The 25,733-nt window shown below is 41.3% G+C and overlaps 1 protein-coding gene across 2 annotated transcripts; it reads left to right on the forward strand.

Moving 5' to 3' along the window:
* Nucleotides 1-991: 991 nt before the first annotated feature.
* Nucleotides 992-25,000, forward strand: SERTM1 (serine rich and transmembrane domain containing 1). 2 transcript variants are annotated; one of them, XM_043577047.1, is made up of 3 exons: nt 992-1,106; nt 2,925-2,982; nt 22,400-25,000. In XM_043577047.1, the coding sequence occupies exon 3, from the start codon at nt 22,593-22,595 to the stop codon at nt 22,914-22,916; it is 324 nt and encodes a 107-aa protein (XP_043432982.1). In that variant the 5' UTR covers nt 992-1,106; nt 2,925-2,982; nt 22,400-22,592; the 3' UTR covers nt 22,917-25,000. The 2 variants fall into 2 exon arrangements, with proteins under 2 accessions (XP_043432982.1, XP_043432972.1); XM_043577037.1 differs by having other exon boundaries at nt 1,001-1,106; nt 2,921-2,982.
* Nucleotides 25,001-25,733: the final 733 nt, after the last annotated feature.

The following is a 25,733-nucleotide window of genomic DNA, read 5'->3' on the forward strand; positions in this document are numbered from 1 at the left end:
GGAGCAGGGACTGGAGGAAAAGGAGCCATACCTTCACAGGGGCTCAGCCCTTCACCAGGCAAGTAAGTCAGAGCCAACTGGATTGTTGAATTGTCAGAGCAGAAGAGACCACAGACATCTTAAATGATCAGTTTAAGTTAAGTTTTACAGTAAAAACAAAAAACAAACAAACAAAAAACAGGCATCCAGAGTCTTTAAGTGAAGATCACGAGGCTGCTTGGTAACCGAAGTTCGTCTTGTCATTGAAAGGCTCCCTCCCTTCCCAGAGTTCTTTTAAGGTCTGTGACCCTCTCTAAGCCAGTTACCCCGTAGGGACTTTTACGGTTGCCGGTTTCCCTGGCAGTGATGGAGACTGCGATCCCGTTCATTTCATCTGATGGTTTGGCAGAGGATTCAGAGGGGAAAGAAGAGAAAAGCACGGAAGGAGAGACGCGTGAGGCGAAGCCCGACACAGGATGGGGCAAAGTCTTCATGCTGCTCAGAGCTGGGCTTGCTGCGATCGACCGACCGGGGCTCGTGGTTTGGAGTGGGGGCTGCGCAGGACTCATAATAGATGTTTGAGTAAGAAACTTGGCAGGAAGCAGATGCTTTCACCTGCTGAGAAGTTCCTGAGCCCCCAAAGAAACTGCACCCCCATAACTCCCCCCACCCCCACCCCCACACAAAGTTAAGGGCACCACACCTGCCTTCCCCAGATGGGGCTCCCCGTGCGAACGCCTCCTCGTCCTCCAGGATTTTCCAGCGCGGGCTCAAGCTCCTCCCTCGCCGGAGCGGGGCTGCTGTCCTCCAGCCAAGCGCCAGCCAGAGCAGCGGCTGGGGGGCGGCGGGGAGTGGGCCCCGCTCGCAGCCATTGGCTGTGCGGGCCGCAGGGGCGGAGGGAGACCCGCGGTCCCGCCGACTCGGCGGCCCCGGCTTCACTCCAGCTGCGCCCGCCGCCCGCCCGTGCGCTCCGGCAGCTCACCGCACGCTGCGCCTGACTTCCCCGCGGACGGCTTCGCGGGCGCGGATCGCAGAGACCCGGGGGCCTGCGAGGAGCTTGGCGCCGCCCTAGTCCCACCCGGGGTGCCGGAGCGCGGCCGGGGAGGTCGGAGCGTCCCGACCCGCAGGTCAGTGACAGGCTCCCGACGCCGCCCGCGCGCGGAGGCAGAGGAGTGGGGAGCCAGGGACGCGCGGGGTGCCGAGCGCCGGAGGAGGGCTCGCCCTCGGCGGGGAGCGCCCCGACTCCTCGCGTGGGGCGGCCTCGAGTTGCGGAGCTTCCACTCCCTCCGGAGCCGCCTCCCAGACTCTCCCCGGCTCCCGGAGGTTTGGCTCCTTCCCTGGACACCCCGAATCCATCCCATTTGTGGCTAGCCGTGTCCTTTGCGGCCCCCAGCAACCTCCGCAGGTCGGAGGTTCCAGATTCTCGGGATGACCTCCCTGGGCGACGTAATGCCCGTGGCCCCGGGAGCACCCGCTTTTGTCCCGGACCCAGAGAGCCGGGAGGACCTGCCCCCGCGTCCGCTGCTGCACAGATTGACTCCTCTGTGCAAGTGTAGACAGTTCTACACTTTGCAGAACGTGTTTCTAGGTGCATTGTTTGCTTTTGCCTTTGTGGTTCGTGCGGTCACCTCTCCGGATTTGCAGGGTCATCCGGCCATTCCTCTACTCGCCACGCGCACACTGCCCGCTTTGCATCTTCCTCTGTTTGCGGGAGTCTTTTCACCCATCTTGGGTGGCTTCAAATCCGGGGAAGTTTTACCTGGTGCTGAACACTTGCGTTCCCCAGCGGTGGCTTCCGAGTTCCCGAAAAAGCCAGCCGCGCCAGCTACTTTCCCCTTTTCCCGGGTCTGAGGAGATGCTGGAATCCCGTGTTTCCCTGTCGAGGTGCGTGGATTACGGACAAATGACATCCTAGATGATTTAGGAGAGAGGTGTGTGATGTGCCCCACTCCGGGTAGCAGAAGGATGCGTTCATTCACAGAAACATCTTGTTGAGGACCAGGTTTGTGGCTGTACCTGCGCGCTTTCTGCCGCTGCATGCCTGCGGCCCGCCAGGCTTGGGTTGGTGTCAGACTCCGGGCGCAGGGTCTGTTTCCTAACCTCCTTCAGGTCCTCTGCCTGTTAAATTTCCTTCGTTATTTATTTACTTATTTATTTATTTTACTGAAGTGTGTCAGTACTTAGGTGGTTCTTTGTGGTGGATAATAGGATCCTATGGTTCTGGACATTCTCAAAGCCTTTTGGTCCAGTCCACGCTGTAGGTGCAAAGGGCGAAACCCGCAACGATTACGCCCTGGGGCCAACCCCAGGGACCACTCCTCAAGATGTTTCTCCTCTGGAGCTTTTTGCTTTACATTTTCTAGATTCATTGTCAGACAACAGCCGATCAGCAGAAAAAAAGCAAGATAAGTGATAGCGTTTTCTTAAATGGTTTACCTCCTAATGCAGTCTTGATGCCCAGTGCATCCCCCTTTAAAAAAAAAAGGTATTTAATTAGCTTAAAGTATGCAACTAGTCTGACTGTTTTAGCTTATTTGTACTCTAGCTCCTACAGATAAATTCTTAAATCTATTTCGTGACTAAAATGCTTCATTTCGCTAAGTACAGAGGCGTCTTGTCCCCCTACCCCCACCATCCCACATGTACACAGCACCGCGCCTAGTTATAATCAGCACCTAGTTGATCCCTTGATGCACATCGCTCTCTGAAGTGTGTATTAGTGGGTCCAGCTCGTAACCAAGTTGCACTGCCACCACTCCCACAGGGCACGTCCTTCGAATGCTGGGCACTGTGGGGATGGAGAGCCATCTGCCAGCCTCCGAACATTCTGGGAATATGGAGCTCCAGAAAATGGGTGGGGTATTCCATTTCTGTGTTTTGATTTTGAGGCTTATTACTTCTTTGGGTTATGTATTTATTATTTTTGATTCTTCTACATAAGGCAGACTGCTCTGAAGAGCTCCACACTTGCTCATGGTTCTCATTAAAGAAGATTCATGTAAGGTAAGATACATTCCATTTTCCCTGCTGTTAGTGCAATTCAACAGATTTCATTTGATGTCTATGATGTGCAAAAGCTTGTCAGGGGTTAAGAGATAAATAATGGTGTGATAACATATGGCATCGAATCCATAAGAGGGTTTATTTGCAGGTTTCCTATGACTTTTTTTTTTTTAATGAGGGCAGATGAAGGATGGCAGTTGATTGGTAAGAATGATTAACCATACTAATCATTAAGTAATGTGGAGTCATACATTTATTCTTTTTTTTTGTTTATTTATTTATTTTGAGAGAGAGAGAGAGCACACACATGCACACAAATGGGTAGGGGCAGAGAGAGAATCCCAAGCAGGCTCCGCACTCAGTGCCGAGCCCGACATGGGGCTCAAACTCATGAACCATGAGGTCATGACTGGAGCCAAAATCAAGAGTTGGATGCTTAACTGACTGAGCCACCCAGAAGCCCCCATTTTTTCTAAGAATGAAAGATTAACCCATCACAAGCAAAACTCTCTGGTTTGGCCTCTATGTAGATCTATGTCAGCCCATTTGATAATATCCCTTCTTCTCTAGGCTTGCTCTTCTCCTTGCACTTGTATTTTAATATCTTTTTCTTTTTTTTTTTAAGTTGTAGACTTGAAGCATTTTTATATTTAATTTGTTATTAGGGAGAAGCAAAACAAAATTATAATTGAGTTTTTTTTATTCTGCTCCTTTGAGTTTTTAAAATAGTAATTTAAGAACCTGGAAAACTATATTCCTAAAAGTCCCTTGACATCAGGTACTGTGTAGGTCCCACTTGCCTGGCTCTTAGCACTGATGAGCCATTCAGGAAACGTCTGCTAAATGAAACCAGAACCCAAGAAAGTAGTGTTGCAGAAGAATGCCATTTTCTTCAAGTAGACATGTGTGGAGCATATTATATTATTATATTACTATGTCAATATAAAGCATCACGGGCTTAACTTTTATTATTGTTATTATTCCTAGTGACAGCTAAAAAAATACTAAAGCCTTTAACTTAATACATGGAATAGGGAACATAACAAAGAAGCAGCTCAAACTAAGTGCATGAGTTGGCAAGATTCCTTTTAGCTAACGGATGTACCTAGAGAAATCAAGCTAGAGACATGGGTGCAGAAGTCCGTGATATGTACACATGTGGACCAGCCTTTGATTTAGAACTCAGGAAGTCTATCTATGCATTCACTGACCATGTCAGATCTAGGACAGCAGGCTGATGAGCCAAGTTCTGGGAGCCCTTCAGTTCTGATTGTGTTTTGTGGCAGGGGTGCCTATGGTATATAGTGTTCTGAGTTACTCAGTCTCAAGACACAGTATGCCTCCTTCAGGAGTTCCTATGTATAGGATCCATGCTCATGTTCACATTTGGAACCAGAAAGTAATCACTGTTTAGTCTAATAAGTTTTTTGGCAACAACAAAAACCATAAAAAAAAGTGGAGATTCTGAATAGTCAAGTAGCCATATACAATGTAATAGTATCTCTAAGCATGAAATGGCACAATCCAACCAAAACAGTGCCAATATTTCAAAGCTCTGAATTTATATCAGGAACAGGATAGACTGCCATTAGTATTTCCTGAATTCCTAATTTTTAAATTCTCACCTATTAAGTTATATTAAGATGGGAAATTAGTGGGCCCAGATTTATAATTTACATTATGGGCTTGATTGTTGACGCTGTTGATGTTGTTGATATTTTTGACTGTTTGATAGTGTTATAGACAGTAGTGAATGGGTATGGAAATTATAAGCCTGTAATACTTGCTAAACAGGGTAACTTAAAGTAAAATACCCGTGTATAATTTTTGATGTGAAACAAAAGGATAGGTGGCTGTTAGATCCTGTGTCAAATTCAGAAAGACACGAAGATGACTTATTCCAAGGTTAAAACACCAAGACAATTCATTCAACATATAAATTTGCTCCTCAGGGAAAGCCAAAATAGCAGCTTTCCTGATTAATTTGCCACAGTGGTCTGATACTGATTAGAAGTGCCTGGTAATTTATTAACTATTGCCCATTAAACCAGTTTGGTTCTTAATCACTTTCAATTTCCCCTGTGACCAGGATTCTAGCAGAGGGATCTACTCTTCTCTTTTCTTAAATAAAACATTCACGGTATCCCATAAAATGCAACTGTAATACAAAGAGCAGTTAAGCCCTAATGGGCAGATTGACTTATTTGTCTCAGCCTGAGAGTCTTAAACATTGAAAGGAAAGGTACAAGTGAACCATTTCAAAGGTTTGTGTTAAGTATATGCAGTACAAAAAGGAATAGGAGGAGGAGGAGTGGGGTGGGGGAGGGAAAAAGGAGGGGGAGGAGAAAGAGTTCAGGGCTTAAAAGCCAGTTGCCTTTTCACTGCATATGCTATCATTAAATTTTATTTCTATTTTTCTAATGAAAACACCTTTATTGGTTTTTTTCCTGATTATAAAACAATATATTTCTGTGTACCAAAATTCACATACATGCACAAAATAGGATGTAACCAAACATACCCATATTACCTGCTAACAAGAAATGTTAATAACTTGGTGCATAATCTCTTGTTTAGTTTAGTTTAGTTTAGTTTACTTTTGCATGCCTCTAATATTGTGTAGCAGTGCTAGTAGTTCTTATTTTGTGAAAGTGGAATCACACTATGCACTATCTTACTTTTTGACTTAGGCATACGTGTCCAGCATCTTTCCAGGTTAGAAAATGTAGTCCTTTTTATTATATCAGAGTCCTCCATTGCATGATTCTAACATCATTTATTTAACCAATCCTTGACTCACGAACATCATGGTAGCTCCAGTGTTTAGCTACGGAATGCATCTTTGTGCATGCACTTAAATTTGTCTAACTTTATCCCATGGGGTAAATTCTCAGAATGTATTATTTATATTGTTACCCTACAATGCCGTACATTTTTGGATGAAATGGGAAGCACTCAAATAATTCATCTGATAAGCCTGGCACATTTTCTGCCCTTAAAAAAAAAAAACATTCTGGGGCATCTGGGTGGTTCAGGCAGTTAAGCATCTGACTTCGGCTCAGGTCATGATCTCACGGTTCATGGGTTCGAGCCCCACTTCAGGCTCTGTGCTGACAGCTTAGAGCCTGGAGTCTGTTTCCAATTCTGTGTCTCCCTCTCTCTCTGCCCTTCCCCCATCTCTCTCTCTCTCTCTCTCTCTCTCTCTCTCTCTCTCTCTCTCTCTCCACTAAACAAACATTAACAAAAATTTATAAAAAACACAAAAACATTTTTATTGATTTTTATTGATGTTTGACATTCATATAAAGAAGCACTCAATGTGAGTATTCATGTGCTCAACACACCCATGTAAATAGAACCCAGGTTAAAAAATATATATTTACTAATACTCTCCTTGATGACCTTCATATACCTTGGTAACCTGTCATTCTAACAATTCTTCATGAGAAAGTCCTTAGTGAGCTTGTTGACCTCGATTTCCATGAGTCAAGTGCAAGGTTAAGGGCACACTTTTAGAGTGACAGTGGAATATTGACAGATTCTCAGACCTTCAAAAGGACTACTTGGTAACAAAGTTGGTCTGGTTCACTGAAATGAGTTTCCAAGATCTTTCCTTCTGTCTCCTGTCTAGTATCCTTATCATTTTTGGTCTCAGATTTGGACCTTCATGGCATATATTTTGATTCAAATGATGAATTAACCTCTGAATGACAAAAGAAACCGAGTAACATGTTTTTCACCTAATTTCTTCTTGTTGGCTGCCCAACTCAGCACTGAGTATAGAGTGGATTTGGAACCAGGAAAGGATCCTAGGCTCCTAATTTGTGGTTTCAGCCACTAGCTATCTCCTTCCACCATCCTTTTCCAGAAGGTATATGAACAATGACCTTCAAATTTTAATTTACTTAACTTTGGAGACCTTGGCTTCCTGATTTATAAGTACTTCTAGTTACCCAATTCTATGAATAATGTTTTCCTTTTGTGGTTGCTTATTTACTTTTTGTTTTGGTATTGTTTGATTTTCTGAATAGAGGAAAATTAATATTAAGAGAGATCACAGGGAAAGAAAGAATAACTTAATATATGATAAATGACTTAAGTCAGTTCTAGAATGAATGAAAAGAAAAAAAAAATTGCTTCTTTTCTGCTCATGTGTTTTCATTCTTTTTGTTATTTTTCCAAGAAGCTGAGGTCTGGATTAGGGTGTTAGCACAATACCGCTTAGGATATCACTGCTCACATCACCATGACTATGATCCAGATGGAATGGTATTCAGAGTATGGTCCATGCATCAGTGCCAGCCCTTGAATCGTTACTCACTCCCATGAGATATGGGACTTGAGCCAGAATATAAGGCACTAGTGTACTTTTTAGTTTAGCTTTCTTCCTCCCTCCCTCCCTCCCTCCTTCCTCCCCCTCCCTCCCTCCCTCCCTCCTTCCTTCCTTCCTTCCTTCCTTCCTTCCTTCTTTCCCTCCCTCCCTCCCTCCTCCCTCCTTCCTTCCTTCCTTCTTTCCCTCCCTCCCTCCTTCCTTCTTTCCCTCCCTCCCTCCCTCCTCCCTCCTTCCTTCCTTCCTTCTTTCCCTCCCTCCCTCCTCCCTCCTTCCTTCCTTCTTTCCCTCCCTCCCTCCTTCCTTCTTTCCCTCCCTCCTCCCTCCTTCCTTCCTTCCTTCTTTCCCTCCCTCCCTCCTTCCTTCCTTCCTTCTTTCCCTCCCTCCCTCCTTCCTTCTTTCCCTCCCTCCCTCCCTCCTTCCTTCCTTCCTTCTTTCCCTCCCTCCCTCCTTCCTTCCTTCCTTCTTTCCCTCCCTCCCTCCTTCCTTCCTTCCTTCTTTCCCTCCCTCCCTCCTTCCTTCCTTCCTTCCTTCCCTCCCTCCCTCCTTCCTTCCCTCCCTCCCTCCTTCCTTCCCTCCCTCCCTCCTTCCCTCCTTCCTTCCTTCCCTCCTTCCTTCCTTCCTTCCCTCCCTCCCTCCTTCCCTCCTTCCTTCCTTCCTTCCTTCCTTCCTTCCTTCCTTCCTTCCTTTCTTCCCTTCTTCCTTCCTTCCTTCCTTCCTTCCTCCCTCTCTCTGTCTGTCTGTCTTCTTTCTGTAGTAAGACATTTTGGATGCTGGAAGCAGTGCTTTACAAGTTCCTCATTTCACAAGGACTCGTAACCCACATATTCCTGACAGAGGCAAGTGGCTACTTTAAGTAGCAATGATCTCCAGTGTGGGGCTTTGTAGTTAAATTGAGAAATTTATAAAACTGTAAACATTTTCCATTTCTGTGCTGATTTTCTGTTGAATTTTGTTTTGCTCTGTTTTGGCTTTTAGGTTCTTTTGGTGAGGGGAGAGGTGAGCTAATTCTTGAGGTAGAGTGACTAACAGAGTACCACGGCATATGATGTTCCTGAATGAAGTAAATTAAAATTGTCTTCCTCTGTGATGATTGGAAAGTGGGTATTGTCCTTGATCCTGTTTGTCTCCACAGATGAATACAGTGCCAAGCGTTGTGATTGTAAGGGACTTAGTAATTTTCAAAGGATGGGATTATCATGAAGTTTAACTGAAAGAACATTTTAAATTAAAAACAATGTGTTCTATTTTATATCCAGTCAGGTCTTCACTGACTCACTATGGTAAACTCTCATGATTTTCATTGTGCTCTTCAAAATACATTTGTTACAATCCCTGATCTATGTTCACAGTAATGAATTTCAATATTTACAGCAGATTCCTACATCCTTTCCTTGGTTATCCTGGTGGATACTTGATTAAATAAAATTTTTATTGACACAATTGCTTGATAAAAAGTATGCTCAGAGTTTGCTCTAGAACTTGAAACTATAAATTTTATTGCCATAACTAAAATAGTTATAAAATTTAGGGTGTGTTCCACATTATTCTTTACTATTGAGTACTTATCCTTTGAGTAATTGATATGATTTTATACAAATCATTCATTCATTCAATAAATATTATTGCACATCCAAAAAATAGAACAAATATGGAATACCTCTTCAAGAAGCTTCCAGTTTCTTCATTCCCTTACTCTTTTATTCATGCAACCATCCTACAAATGCTTATTGAACATCTTTATACAAGACACTGTGCTGGTTCATGGCTATAAAGATTAGTGAAATGGTATCCTCTATTTATGAGTTCATAGTCTCAAAGTTTTAGAGAAACAGGTAAACAAATATAATAAGTATAATAAAATGTGAGAAATGCTAGTGTGAAAAGGTATAGAAATTATCATGAGAATGCGGAGAAAGGAGCCAGAAATTTGTGTAGAGAAAGTAGGTGGGGATTTATATTATGAGTGAATAACTAGATGAGACAGGAGGGAAGGCTTGAATAGAGTCTTGAAGAATGAACAAATTGGATTTTGGGTGGAGTTAGGGAGAAGACATATATAAATATAAGGATTAAACATATATGCTTTTTAAAAAATGTGGGAAATCAAGAACAGTTTGATATGCTTGAACCACCAATCTTAGGAACAATGGGAAAAATGAGGCTGGAAAAGTAGCAGGTAGCCTGATAAAAAGGAACATATAATATAGCACAGGTAATATAGGAAAGGTCTTTTAAGATTTGTTACTCAAGATGGTCACTATAAAAATTGTATATGCAATAGACTCATGCATATAATAGTAGTATTTTATCACCTTCCTGTACATAGTTAACAAGTATTTATTTATTTATTTAAAAAAAAAATTTTTTTTCAACGTTTATTTATTTTTGGGACAGAGAGAGACAGAGCATGAACGGGGGAGGGGCAGAGAGAGAGGGAGACACAGAATCGGAAACAGGCTCCAGGCTCCGAGCCATCAGCCCAGAGCCTGACGCGGGGCTCGAACTCACGGACCGCGAGATCGTGACCTGGCTGAAGTCGGACGCTTAACCGACTGCGCCACCCAGGCACCCCTAACAAGTATTTATTGAATGAACAAATGAATGCACCAGAAAATATAGTTTTTCTTAACCAAAGGCAATACCACTGTCCCATTACTTGTATAATGAATTGTTTTTTCCCATTAGAAGTAATGAGTTAGTCTTAATATCTTTACTATCTCTTGCATATTCCCACTTGAAACCCTTTGTGCATACTGAAGTTATAGCTCGTCAGGACTATCCTTACATGGTAGCACCTGATCATGTTCCAGATTATTAGGGAATATGTTTTTGGCCATACCAGTAGCTAATTCTCATCCCTTTAAGCCTCACTCTTGCATGAAATTAAAGTTCACCAAAACATCCTCTACAATCTTCTTGCTCACCACTGCCACGAGGGGGTTTTAACATATTACATAGACAATTCATGCAACTCTAAGTTATACTCAGAATTTGGCTTCTTTAATTTTATTTATTTATTATATTTTTTTTTAACGTTTATTTATTTTTGCAACAGAGAGAGACAGAGCATGAACGGGGGAGGGTCAGAGAGAGGGAGACACAGAATCCGAAACAGGCTCCAAGCTCTGAGCTGTCAGCACAGAGCCCGACACGGGGCTCGAACTCACGGACCATGAGATCATGACCTGAGCCGAAGTCAGCCACTTAACCGACTAAGCCACCCAGGCGCCCCGCTTCTTTAATTTCTTGAATACTAAGCATAACCTCTGCTGTCATAGTATAATAAGACCTTACATCAGTCAGTAGAAGGTAGATAATGGCTTACAACAACAAGTGCCAAGGGACACCTGGGTGGCTCAGGAGGTTAAGCATCCGACTCCTGGTTTCGGCTCAGCTCATGATCTCATAGTTCCGTTGAGTTTGAGCCCCACCTTGGGCTCTGTGCTGGCAGGGCAGGGCAAAGGCAGAGCCTGCTTAGGATTCTCTCTCTCTCTCCCTCTCTCTCTCTGCCCCTCCCAACTTGTACTGTCTCTGTCTCTCTCAAAATAAATAAACTTAAAAAAATTTAACGGAAACACACACAAAAAAACAAGTGCATTCGTCATTAACACTAAGTATTGATAAGGCCAGCAAGGGTGGCGGTCCTCACCCAGCTCACCCTGGGACAGAAGCTGTCCTGTACTTAAACAGTTACTGCAGCAAAGGGAAGGGATGTGGCAAATCTCACATGGGCCTTACATTTTCTACCTAGAAGTGACATGTCACTTTTTCCAGATTCTGTTGGCCAAAACAAGTCATCTGGCCACCCTAAAGTCAGAGGGGATGGGAACATGAATCCTACAACATGCCTGGAAGGAGAAAGGAACAGCAGAAACACATAAACAGCATGAATGACCACAAGTCTTGAAATTATCCCTCTTTTACCCTCAGGCTCCCTGGAGAGAAGGAAGGTAGTGAATATAGAGCATTTGGGGACACAGGGATACAGATTTGAATTCCAGCCCTGCCTCTAAGTGGCTGGGTGATCTTGGGTAAGCTTTTAAACTCTCTGATCCTTAATTTTCTCATCCATTAAAGAAAGGTGAGGAGCAATAATGACTACCTTAAAGAGCTGTGAAGATGAGAGAAAATACACATGCACAATGCCTGTGTACACATGAACACACATACAAAATTAGTATATGCTTTTATTTAATAAATCCTGGCTGCTATCATTGATATTCTTACTGTTGTTTTCCTAAACTGGCGTGCTGGACATTCTTTCCCCTACGTAACATCCTGGGTATACCTTCTTCTGCCTATCATATCCTGGAGCCATATATATTCCCATTCTACAATTACTAGGGTATGCTCCCCCCACTCTCTTTCTCTCCCCTCTACCTCCTCTACTCTTCTGACATGATTTGCCCCCTACATTCCATCGCACACCATTGAAATAAAAGAGAACTAAAACTAGATATAAGACTAGTGAGGGGCGTCTGGGTGGCTCAGCCAGTTAAGTGTCCGACTCTTTTAGCTCACGTCATGATCTCATGAAGTCCCATGTCAGGCTCTGGGCTCACAGCGAGGAGCCTGCTTGGGATTCTTACTTTCCGCCCCCCCCTCCCCACCACCTCTGTCTGCCCCTCTGCTGCTTGCTTGCATGGTCTCTCTCTCTCTCAAAATAAATAAATAAACATGAAAAAAAAAATAGTAGTGAGTGAAGTGTGGACATGTGCTTCTGACCAAAGCTATTCCTACAACTGAATAAAACACATAGAGCCCACAACCTTAAAAGTGGATAGCCCCACCCTGATAAAGGAAAAAGTCAGTTAAATCTCATATAAGAGATACTCGTGGTTCTGTTAAATAAAACAATATTTCTTTATATTTTTAGAAGAATATATAACTATTGTGGTCTTTTTTCTCCAAGTAATTCCTAATTATTTTTCAATTTCACCTCCTTATATTTTAAAATTAAAACGCAAAATAAATTCCTAATTATTTTTCAATTTCACCTCCTTTTATGTTTTTAAGTTAAAAACACATTCTGGGAGAATTTGAGCCTACACTTGTTTATTGCTTCCCTATTGTCTTTGACAGATTCTTGAGTCGTTATCTAAAATGACAACAGGCTGCTAAGGACTTGATTTCCTCCTACACTTGATAGCCTGCCATATCATTTTGTTCCATGTTACAAGGAACATGTAGACATTCTCTTTGTTAGCCAGACTTTTGAGTTCACTGTACTGCCTGAGATAGAGACAGACAGACAGACAGAAAACGAGGGAGATAGAGAGCATTAAGGCAAGCACTGCTGTTTGGTCCACACCAAGGATTAGGAGGACCACAGGAAATCTCACGTGGGAACACGCTTTCCTCATGAGGACACAATGTCCTCTTTTCTGTCCCCTGCCCTCCCTGGTGTACCTGAAAATCCTGGTAGATGAGTAATTTCAGAGCCATAAGAGAGCACTTTGTCTCCTTATAGTGGTGTTTTATGTAACCCCTGTCTAAAATCTGACTCATCTGGTACTCATCATTTTAGGGTACTTACCTATATTCACAGTCATATGATTGCTGATGACTGGCAAAAAGCACTATTAATATCAGTGCCCTCTATTTTTTCATTTGTAGCCGCATTTTGCAGTGACGATTGATGATTTAATCAATCATGCCTATGTAATGAAGCCTCCATGAAAACCCAGAAAGACAGGGTTCAGAGAGCATCCAGGCCGGCCGTGCTGGGGCGTGCTGGGAGAGGGGATCACTCGGCATGGAACCTCTGTGCCCTTTCCCCATACCTTGCTCTATGCATCACCTGCTGCTGTCTGGTTGTTTCTGAGTTATATCCTTTTACAATAAACTGGTAACCTAATAAGTAAAATGTTTCTCTGAGTTCAGTGAGCTGCTCTAGAAAATTAATTGAAGCTGAGGAGGGGGGCTTGGGAACCTCTGATTTATCACCATTCAGAAACACATGTAACAACCTGGGGCTTAGGACTGGTGTCAGAAATGTCTATATTGCAGAGGAGGGTGTCGCAGGACTGAACCCTCAACCCGTGAAATCTGATACTATCTCCCGATAGTGTCGTCCCAATTGGGTTGAATTATAGGACACTCCGCCAGTATTCCTAGAATTGCTTGTTGGTGTGGAGAACAGCTCCCCAGTTCTGCCCCACACACTGGAATTGGTACCAGATCCTATTTAACCTGAAACTAATATAATGCTATATGTCAATTACATCTCAATCAAAAAAAAAAAACCCAAAACACCAACTATTCTTTCTTGACTCAAGATGCCTCCAGAGTCCCTAATATCTTTGGGTATTTAAATTGTAGGAGAGATGTCTGGCTGCTGCTGAAGATGACTGATGATGTAAGACAAACAATTGGATTTCATGATTCTGGAGGTCCAGATTGAGATTCAGACCAGTGGGTGATGGCAGGAGTGAAGTTAGGAATAAGGCTGGCTGGCAAGTCACCATTCCTAGTGTTTAGGCAGCATCTCCCACCACCATGAATCCAGTTTCTCCGGCATATTATACTTCCTCTAACGCTTCACCTCCAGTAACCATGGATTAGTGGGCATAATGAGCTGATGGTAGCAAATATGTGAGGTTTTTCCCATGCCATTTGAAAGATTCCTTTGAAGAATCAGGCTTCTATCATTGTATATTTTTAAAAGCTCCTAACATTTTAGCTGACTTACAAATATCATACCAAGCCTATTTTCATTAATAGCTTTGGGGACAAGTCATTTTTCCCCGCAACTTGTATGTTGAGAAATTCCAAATCTACTGAAAAGTTGCAAGGATAATAACCATGCATACCTATAGATTGTTTAACTATAGACTTTAACTAGACTAAACCAATTGTGAACATTTTGACATATATGCTTTATCATATTTCTTTCTGTATGTGTGTATAAATGTGTGTGCTTGTTTTTTGGGTTGTTTTTGTTTTTGTTTTTGGCTAAAACATTTGAGTGTTATTTGCTGATATTAGGATACTTTTTGGCTACAAACTTTAACATGCATTTCCTAATAACAGAACATTCTCTTATATCACTTAGGAAATTTAATATTTATATAATACAATTATCTAGTGTGCTATCTATGTTTAAATTTCCCCGGTTGTCCTCATAATGTCCTTTATAAGAAAGCCATTTTTTCTTCTAATTGGCCAAAGGATCTTGCATTGCATCCGGGAATGGATCTTGAAATCTGCTCCCTATTTCTTTTTCTGAATATTCATCTGACTCCTAAATAATGTAATATGGCCAAAACTGGCTGTATCCAAAACAGCCTGCCTAAGCTGCCAATTACTAATCATTCTTCCTAAATACCCACTTTACTGTGGAAAGCATCATCATTGACTGTCAGCCGTAGAGGACCGGGAAAAATGGAGAACTTATTTAGCAAAATTCATATGTATATATTATGCCAAATACTGGGCTAATATCCAGAAGGGATGGGCAATTTACATACTATGTAATCAACTAAGGTTCTATTTGTAGTTATATTATGAGGGACAATGGCTCATTAATTCAAGTAAATGCTGTGCCTTGATTAAAAATGTCATCACGTAGAAACTCTGTGAGCTTGAGACTTAAAATGTAAGACCTAAAACATTTATATACATTTGTAATATTCAAATCTATTTTTAAGGAGTAGACTATAAAGCATCTTAGTTTAAACAAATACATAACTGTATTTGTAGTTGTCATGAATAGTGACTTGCTTAATTATTTGATAATACTCAAGTTCTTTTCAGACAACCTGTGTCATCACTTTTTGTTTTTTAATTGTACCTATACATGTGATTTTATGGATAGAGGATAGCTATTAGTCTTTGGAATACTCTTATTTGCAAAACCAGAGAACTGGATATATTATATAATTTATATTCCTCTCTTCCCTCTGCTTCAATTATCAAGATATTTTAAGTAGAGGTGAAGTTTGGGGGTTAATTTATGGAGTGAATGAAATATTTACTACATATCCATTGTTATAAATTGAAAGTTTATGAGATGATGAAAATTTATAAGAAAATACATATAAAACAATAGGCATTTACAAAAAGTGGCAAACCTAAAGGTCCTCTTTAAACACATTAGTTTGGATGCCTATGGGAGACGGAAGGAAATGGAATGAGGAGTCAAGATAAAGAGGAATCAATGAAGACAATAAGCTACAAACTGAGGAATGTACCTACTTAAAGAATTAGGCAGCAGTAGACCCAAACAAAAGTACTGGTTGGGAGGAATACAGTATCATATTTTCCCCAATTATAGTGAGTGGTCCATGGGTGCCCACTTGTGAGGAATCTGCTTAGACTTAGAGGGGACTTCATTAAATGGCTGTTGAAAAACAAACGTCCAGGCTTTTCCCTATTCCCTTACAGCAGTTTTAGAGGAACCCACAGTTCCCTGGAGCCTGAGAGAGGAGATTGGGGATACGTAGTGGTCTACATGTAAAGATTTAAAGAAAACTGTAACAATCACAAAATTAGGTTTACAAGGACAAATTTTCCCAGTGTCATACTCTATAAGGGGACTGTTACGAGAAATTCCTGATTAAACAAAAAATATATTAGAGCTAAGTTATTTTAGAGGCAGAATGACAGACCATGGAAGAGGAGAAAACACCATTCCATTCTGCTACCAGAGCATGATTTAATGAAAATTTTTTTATATGTGTCCAATCTTATTAAAAATAAGTAAGGTTTTTAAGTATACTAATGGTATGATTTAACCAATTTTAGCTGCTCCAGTTCTGGTATATGTGCTGCGGGAGAGTACACTAGCTGTTTTTCTTAATACACTTCTAAAATACTGGAAAAGATCAGATCCTAGTGGAGGGCGAGAACTGACCTGAAAGCCCTTACTAAAAATACTATAACATCTTGAAAGGCCAGTCTTGCTTCCTGCCTTCTTTCTTCCCACTGACTCATTTGGACATTGCTTATGATCCTCAAGTCATCATTTCTCTGGCTGTTCGCTTTTCCTTTAAATCAAGTGTTTAAGCACAGTGACCTTTCCTCCCTCTCCGTAGAAGATTTTCATTGTTCTGCTGCTTCTTACTCAGCAAGTGCTTCCTTCAGCCTTCAGGGTGCTACTTTTCTCATTCTGATTTGGATTAATTGTGTTAGCCTAGATGGGTCCAATATCCCCAGAGGGTAGGACCCGAGCCCTTCCTGGTCTTTTCTACACATCATAAAAGAATCATGACAATGCTATGCCTAGACCTGTCTTTGTATTTGACCTGTTTTTTAACCAGAAAATTATGCATTTAAACTATCTTATTCTAAAAGAGTGACATTCTTTTATTCTTACGAAGCAGTGTTTTGGTCGTGAAATCTTCACATGGAATATAAATACAACAAAAATTCATTAAGAATAATACTTTGAGGGGCGCCTGTGTGGCCCCGACTTCGGTTCAGGTCATGATCTCACGTTCGTGAGATGGAGCCCCGTGTCGGGCTCTGTGCTGACAGCTCAAAGCCTGGAGCCTGCTTCGGATTCTGTGTCTCCCTCTCTCTCTGCCCCTCCCCTAATCACATTCTGTTTCTCTCTCTCTTTCAAAAATAAATAAAGATTAAAAAAAATTTAAAAAAGACTACTTTGATTTCTCCAGAAAAACAGTGTTATATAAATGCAAGGGAGGTCATACTATAATTACATTTGAGGTTGTACAAGATGGATGGTCAGTCATGTGTATATTCCCTTTTGAAATACTTGCTTGTATACATGTTTTTTTTAACTTCAATCTACACCACTTTGTATATCAAGAAAGGTATATTCTGAATATTTTGTGAATTATAATTTATGTAGATAACGATTTTTTAAAGAATTAGTTCAAACAGTTCATCTAGCATAAAAGCATTCTGAGTATATTTATTTTGTTAGGGAAATATTTTACTGGGCCTGAGGGTAATCCAGATTACCCTTACCACCAAGTCCTCACCAAGATAGAGAGAATTAGGAGACTGGTCTGGATCTAAAACAACTTAAAGACCTACCATAGAAATTGATTTTTTTAATGTTAAAAAAAATTTTTTTAGCTGATACTAAATTATTACTTTGTCATTTTAAAAATTTTCACCAAAGTACTATGAAAAAGCTCTGACTATATTCTGATCATTCATTTGAACAGTAGATAAAGAGAACTGTTAATTTTAATTTTTTGTCTAACATTATCAGTCCAGATCCATGAATTCCAGTGTATTATTCAGAATCTTCATATTCTATATTTCTTCTCACAAGATGGTCTTCAAATTCAATATTTGATAATACATAGACTCAGTTTATTTCATCACTTGGTTTTATTTTTTATTGGGCTATGACAGGGAATCATAAACAGAATTCACATATAATTCTACCCTGCTAAGTATTATACTGACAAGAGCAGTTCTCAGACAAATATATGGATGGCTGAATCATCTTTGAATAATTATAGCACATAAGACAATAAACTTTATTTTCATTATTCCAAGACCAGGGGTAAGTATTTGCAACTGCAAGTGACAACTGACATTTAGAGAAGTGTGGGTGGGGCATATGTATGTCAGCACCAACCTTCTCTCATCTAGCATGACCTAAAAGGCCATCAGCCAAAGAGAAAGAGTTCAGAGAGAAGATAATCGTGCAAATAGTAAACGAATGGCTCGAGGTCTCACAGAAAGCATATTGTTTTTTAAGTAGAACTAAAACCAGCTTTGCTTACGTGTGATAAGGTCCCTACTAGATTTTGGAAATGATAGTTTCTATGTGTTCTACAGAGAAAGAGATCCAGTATATCATTATGTTAATCAAATTCGACATTTGTAGACGGAAATAAGGATTTTACCATGTCAGGTTAATAACTTATCAACTCTATCAAATCATTACTGATGGTTTGAGAGGACAGCCTTTTGGAGAATGACATAGCAGGACTTGCTAATGATGAAAAGCTGATTCCGACATCCTAACAGCCAGGGTACTCTTTATGTCTGCAAGGCAACAAAGCAGCTTATCCCAGTTTTCCACAATAAAAACCTTTCAAATAGTTGTTCTTCACATAGAAATGTATCGAATAAAGGTCAGAAACAAAGCAATTGCCGTGCCAGATTTGAGGCTGACTGTGGGCTGAGCTGTGGACACCATTACGTTGTAGAAGTCAAGGCATGGCGTTGGCTCCACCCATATGCAGGCCACCAGAGGTCTCGCAGTGCTTGTGTGTGCAGACTCAGAGGTGGGGGCCTGTCGGCTCTTTTTCCTTTTACCAGGCATGAAGTACGCGTCAGAGGGTATGCTTTTGTTCTTCTGAAACTTTACAGTTCTCATAATGACCCCATGGGAAGGAACGCTTCCATTCTTCCAGAGGACTCACAGAGGCATGGTGCTGAGTGTCCTGGAACCAGAGACCCCCCAGTCTGCCCTGTCTCTACTGTCTCTCCATCTCCCTGCCCCACTGGGCTCATGGTGACATTACACATCCGCTCTTCCTCACTTAAGTAGGTGACTGCCTTTTGTAGATTCCTCCCCGGCACAGGTTTTTATTCCAAGAGACAAAGGGAAAGCTGGCCGATCATGAACCAAAATATTTACACAAATCTTCATTTGTAATGTTTTGATCTAGCTGTCTCATTTCCCTTTCTCAAATATCACTTTTTGACGGTGGCTCAGAAAAAAAAAAAAAAAGAACATCATAATGCCCACGTGGCTTTAGGTGCCACCTGAAATGAGAGGACATCGATGCTGCCCTGAGACAGGTCAAGGCTATGCATTTAAGATGAAGTCTCTCTCTTCTTTTCTTTAAACCTAATCTGTTTGGGAGAAATGGCCCAAGGTGCATCATCCTGAAACATTTGTTTGATTTCATTTTCACAGTTCTACCTTTGGCCTCATTCACACAGTCACAAGGCCTGAACATGTACAACCTGCTTCATCCTGAACATTTATACACAGATTGTCAAAACATTCACCAGAGAGAAGGAAGATTCACCAAATTTTTAAAACTTGAATAAGAAAATGAGAATCAGTGCCATCAAAACTAAAACAGTCTCTAACAGTGCAAATATTCGGTGGTTTCAGAGAGGACAGTGAAACAAAATTTGCATATCTGTCATTTAAAATTAAGAAGTATTCTGGAAATGATATTAAGTCTGAAATACTGGGAGGAAAATATTTAAAGGAGAAGGTATTTAATTGTGAATTGTCGGACAATTACACAAACTTTCATTTGTTCATTTCTACCATTCTTCCAAGACCTCTTAGAAGATCAGATGCTCTCCCCAAAACTTCTTAGCCTCCTTTCCTGTAAACCCATTTCACAAAGACCTCTTAGAAGATCAGATGCTCTCCCCAAAACTTCTTAGCCTCCTTTCCTGTAAACCCATTTCACAGACAGTTGAGGCCCACAGGGACCCTTTTGTCTGAAAGTGAAGATCTTCTTGATGTGAAAAGTTTCCTTGGAATATTTACAACGTAAAGAGATGCCTTTGTTTTAAAAAAGTGGTCTGGCAGCCAGCTGTGAGCTTCTCCACTGAACTGCTGACACCCTAGTGACACTGTCTGTGCCTCCAGCTCACCCCCAGAAAATGACAGTGTTGGGTAGCAAAGGTGGCTTTAGAAAAATCATCCAATTCCAGCTGAATCTATGACCTGCATGTGTCAGAACTGTAGGACCAGCCGAGACTTTGAAAGCTCTTCTAGCCTTTCTAAGCATTCAGAAGGAACTATATGTCTACTGGGACTTTACGTGGGATGGCCTTTTATAATTTTTTAAGTATGTTTATGGAAATGTTATCACATCCTAGCTCAGGACCTCTTGGTGAGGTAGGGAAGGTGAGTTTTATTGCACCAACAGGAAAACTGAAATGCCAAGAGTGAACAGTGAGCTTGCCCAGAGTAAGTGGCAGGTAGGAGCTAATGATGCAACTCTTCATCATTTTTCTCTTCCCATCACAGTTGAGAAAACTAAGAACACAGTTCAGGCATGGGGTCTAGTCCCTAGTCTGTCACTGTCTAGCTGTGTATCCTGAGTAAATCATGTCTTTGTGGCTCAGTTTCCTCATCTACAAAATGAGAATAATAATTCCTGCTCTACCGAGTAGCTGTGAGGAACACATAAACTGCTTAGTCCCCTCGTCACCCATGCTAGGAAAATAGGATGTAAAATCCTTACTACTCAAATGTCAGGAAAATTGAGACCAGATGGTATAAGGAGTGAGGATGGGCAGAAACCCCACGTCCTAGCTTATCTTTTAATGAGAGGTTTCTTTTGTCAGATCAGTTAGCTTCTTTCTCTCCGTTTCCTCAGCTAGATTTAGGAGGTCTTTCCAGAATACTAAGAATATTTCTTCTTATTCATCCTAGTTTTCTTTCCTAATGATCTTGCTGCCTCTGAGACTATTTTCCCTAAAGATGAATGGCTAGGACATTTACATAAAAAGGCAAGGGACTGCCAAATCAGTGTGACACATTTTAGTCCCCCTGTGACTCTCTCTCTCTTTTTTTAAGGATCATTAGGAGCCTGTAGCAACTTAATGGAATTAAAATCACCAAGCAAAGTATAATGAGGAGTAGGAGTCAAATTACTTTAGGAACTACTAAGACACTGCATGTGGCCTACTCAGAGGAACTCACTAAGATCATTAGCCTGCATGACACCCAGCAGGGACAATCTTCTCATAAGTGTCCCCTGCTTCCCAGGGATCATTAATGCTGCTCAGCTCTGGCCACAGTGGCCAATGTCAGACCCTCAAAGAATCAGCCACTTAATTAGATCTGGAGTACAGAAGGGAAAAGCAAGTTTTCAAGATAAAATGCAGGGCAGAGTTTAGGAAGAGGGAAAGCCAGGGGCAGAGTGGATTTTTCACATTAGCATTTCATTCTATCTGACAGGAGGAGGTTTAGAAATTTACAACAAAGGGATCTAATGCCACAGAGAGCTAGGAAGAGCCTCTTTTCTCGACTTGAAGAGTCTTCTGCCCAGAGGGATCGATGCATTCCGCGCCTCCACGTGGACTTAGCGGGCTGGAGGCCGAGGCAGAAACCGACTGTGACTTTGCCAGTCATGGAGGAGAGGGTGTCTGAGACATGCTACACCCACACTCGGAGCCTGGGGAATCATGCCGTCTCCTGCTTGCTACCTGCCTGTCAGTCTGCTTTGCCTGTGTGTTCCTCACAAGGACCACGTTAGGAGCGAGAACATGGTCAAGGGCATACTCTGCCTCCCGGCTGCCAGAAAATCATGCCTTCTCCACACCCAATAAACACACATACACACACTATCAACTCATTTTGGCCCAACCTCTACAATTCACAAAGTGCTTCCATGGCTGTTTTCTTGATAACACAGGTGGGACAGGTGCTATACATTTTACAGATGGGAAAGTGAAGCTCAGAAAATGTAGGCAATTTGCCCAACTTCCCAAAGGTAAAAGGGAATTCAGACCTCAAACCTAAGTCTCTTGACAGCAAATCTTGTACTTTCCATCACTCAGAGGGAATCCAACCTTTTTTCTTCTAAATTAATCTGAAGTTTTTATTCAGTGCTAAAGTATGCACTAGAACGTACACAGGTAGATAGAAAAGAAATATGAAGAAATGGCCCCTCATTTCAAGGAGATGAATTTTTATAAACAAATCAGAAAATTATAAATGTTCAACGAAAAAGCAAACTTACCTGCATGGCGTGATTCTTCAAAGTATAGTAGAGATAAATCCTGGCTGGGAAGGTGCTAGTGGGCTAGAGGTGTGCAGAGTTAATTTTCTGGAGAAGAGAGGTTTGGCACTGACTTTCTGGGTCCTATTCTCAGATCATCCACTTGGAGCATCTGTTGAAATCACAGCAGATGGAACACATCAGAAATGTATTTTCCTTTTTACTTATTTTAGTTCCTTGGAGAATCCTGGTACCTGGGGTACTGCAGCGGTAAAATGAAATAAAAGTTTATTTTTATATCATCATTTGTAATATCATAAGCATTACCTGTTCCTGGAGAAGTAATTTCATTCCCTTCCCTTCTTTAAGTGAAAACTGGAAATAAGACTGAAGTGTGATATTTTGTGAATAACGCATTCAGTTGTTCTTTTTTGTTGTCTGTTTGTTTTTGCAGGGCCAATGGACACCTGATCCCCTGCTGCCTTTGTTTGAAATCCAAGAAGTTTCCTTGTGCTGATTTAACTGCCTGCAGTCTTTTCTATCATAAAAAACAAAACAAAACAAAACAATGCTGATTCTGTCCATTTTAACCCCTGTGTGAAACTGACTTTTAACATACTTGTGCGTTCTTTGACCCTCCATGAAAGATGTCTGAACCTGGCTCTTCATCTGTATTTTCGGGTAACGTGGAGAATGGAACTTTCCTTGAGCTCTTTCCTACATCCCTGTCCACATCGGTAGACCCTTCCTCAGGCCACCTGTCAAATGTCTACATCTATGTGTCCATATTCCTTAGCCTTTTAGCGTTTCTGCTTCTGCTTTTAATCATTGCCCTCCAGAGGCTCAAAAATATCATCTCTTCCAGTTCCTCCTACCCGGAGTACCCAAGTGATGCTGGTAGTTCTTTCACCAATTTGGAAGTCTGTAGTATTTCCTCTCAAAGGTCCACTTTCTCAAACCTTTCCTCATGAAGAAAACAGAAGAATTCTTGAATGCTGCAGCAGCCTCGGTTTTCCCTTGCGGGAAGCATCACATGAAATAGTTGCTTCATGAAACAAATAACCCCCTTTCTTTTCCAACCAATGAGACCCGTGTCTCCTCCTTCACCCCTAATCTCTCCTTCCAGTCATGACGCTTTCCATTTGTGAATGTAGGAGTTGATGCTGACTCAGAGAAATGTGTGCAAACCTTAAGGGGCAGAATTTCACACAAACCACCTGACCAATCCGGAGCGGACTTCTTGAGGGTGGATCAGTTCATTTCACTCTGCTGGACACCCGAGGCGGAAATCACGCGAGGCGGCCTCACAGTGGGTGCTGGATACAGACTCTTGCCCTTCATTTCCCTTACAAAACCGTGAAACCAACTGAGCTGGCAGGAACTGGCAAAATTAAGTCTGAGCTACTTAGAAGACATTTTCCATATTTAAAAGATAAAGTGGAAACATCAAATTAAAAAAAAAAAGAATCAATTTAGATTTAATGTATAACATTCCTATAACCGGAGGCAAAATATGCTAAATGTTTTCACTTTAATAAATGAAAATCACATTTATTGATGAGTAAGTCACTATGGAAAAGTTTTGGAAGAGTAACTTTTAATAGCAAGACAAATATGTGTTATGATGCAGTCTGTAATGTATTTTTGCCTCTTGGTTTTTTTTTTTTCTACTTATGTTATAGTCATAATACTCCTACTGTTGTAGAATTCTTTGTGATAATTGCTGTTACTAAGAGAAACACCCTAAGAGACACTAAGAAGTTTTTATTTTATAGCTATACTTTCTATTAGTGGAAATTAAGCATATGGAAAAATATTCATTTAGTTCTGTTTTCTGCAGTAATAACTCCTAGCAGTCATGTAAGCATGTTCCTTTATTCAGTTTCATAGTCTTTATAATTTTAGTGCAGAATTCTGTTAAGGCTCCCAGATGTCAGATGTTTGTTCACCCACATTAGATTGCAAAACTTAAGGGACTAAATTGCTATTTTACATATTATTATATACTCCATGAATGTGACATGTCTCTGGTAATTAGTTGTTCTATGTTAACATAACACTTTGAATTAGAACCCCGGGATGTGGGTTTTTATTAGAAATTATAGACATTCAAGTTGTGTAGCTGCTGAGAACTTAGTGATACTGGGAGCCCCACACTATGTTCACCCAAACACTGAACTTGGGGGCTTCGTTCATGAAGTGAGGCATACCTGTGAGCACAGACTTAGAAGACGGAAGAAATCAAGCTCCCCCTAAAAACAAAGCAAATAAACTACAGCTTCTTTAGAGTGAGAACTTTAATTTAATTTTAAAAATAATAAATGGCCCACAGCATAAACAATGAAATTCATCAGCCTACAGAACCCACTGCATCAACATACCCCATCTTCCCACGGCAAGTGGATCATTTCTTGTCCAAAACATTTTCTAACCTTCAGTAGTGGAGTCTCAGTACATCCTTTGGATTGATTGTGCAGGCGACACTGTCTAGTAACTCGAATGGGATAAAGAACCCACCATTTTTACAAGGTGTATTTTTGTCATTCCAAAATGCTGAGACAGATGAGGACTGGTAATGAGGATCTGAAGGTTGTTTGTTTGTTGTTTTTTTTCTTAAATCCATAAGCTTCACTTTAAATCAGACCACATTGAACTATTTATATGAAAAATGTTCCCAGACACCATAAGACCTGCACAGAGTTGCTGTCCTAAAATGCATAATTAGTGAAAACGTGGTTTCTGCTGCCATTTCAAGCATGGCAATGTGTTGCAGTGTTATCATGTAGTGTAAATGCTGGACTAGAAGAACTCCATTACTTTAGATCATTATCAGCTGTCTCTGAGTGTGTGTGTGTGTGTGTGTGTGTGTACTAATGTATATATATTTTTTCACACGCTCCCAATTAAAAATTCTGTAAAAACTACAGGATAACAGAGGCATCTGTGTTATCACCTTTGCTTTTTTGGTTAATTTTGTGCTATTTTGGTTATTGAGGAAGAAAGGATATGGATCAAGTGATTTAAAAAAAAATAAAGTAACAAGTTTGCCACACAATAGGATAATCTGAGTACCATCTGTTCTAAGGGTAACTTTATATTCTTTCCTTCTGAAAGAGATACAAGGACTTCTGAAAGTAAAACTGCCTTTAAAAAAAATCTGCAGGTAGATCCCCCTCCCTGCTGCTGCAGTGGTTCTTGCTCTCCAGATTAAGTGGAGTATTTAAAAGCAACATTCGCAAATGTGTATTAGGACTTGTCAAGCTTGCCAAGATAACGGATTGCACAATTTGAGATGAACTTGTCTAGGAAGTTCAGAAAGCTTGGAGGACTGGTTTATAAATGAAGAAGTAGAGCCCACTGAAAGCCTGGTTCTTCTCTTATTGTTTTCAGTGAGGTGGTCTTCCCTCTTAGGGAGGCTTTTCCATCACTCTGTCTGCACATCCTCTCTGAAGCAGGGTCCCTAATGAGTGAGTGACCCTGATCTCAGCCTCTCCCCACCCCGCAAGAGTCCCCCACCCTTGGGGCAGTGAGTCGCACACTTCCCTGGTCAGAAGATTCACCTAGACACTTGGAAAATACTCTGGTTTCCAGGCCACAGCCCAGACCTCAGGAGCGGAGCCAGAAAACTGGTATTTGTCAGAAGGGCCCTGGGTGATGCTTGTGATCAGTGGGACACATGGTGGCAAAGGAAGGGTCCCATATATTGCTCTAGTGTATTTGCGGAGGTCAAGAGCTCTCACCCCTCATTTACTGCCTGAAACAACTGCTGTATCTCCAAGCTAAGTTGC

This window comes from Prionailurus bengalensis, chromosome A1 (assembly GCF_016509475.1).
Source record: "Prionailurus bengalensis isolate Pbe53 chromosome A1, Fcat_Pben_1.1_paternal_pri, whole genome shotgun sequence".
Lineage (NCBI taxonomy): Eukaryota > Metazoa > Chordata > Mammalia > Carnivora > Felidae > Prionailurus > Prionailurus bengalensis.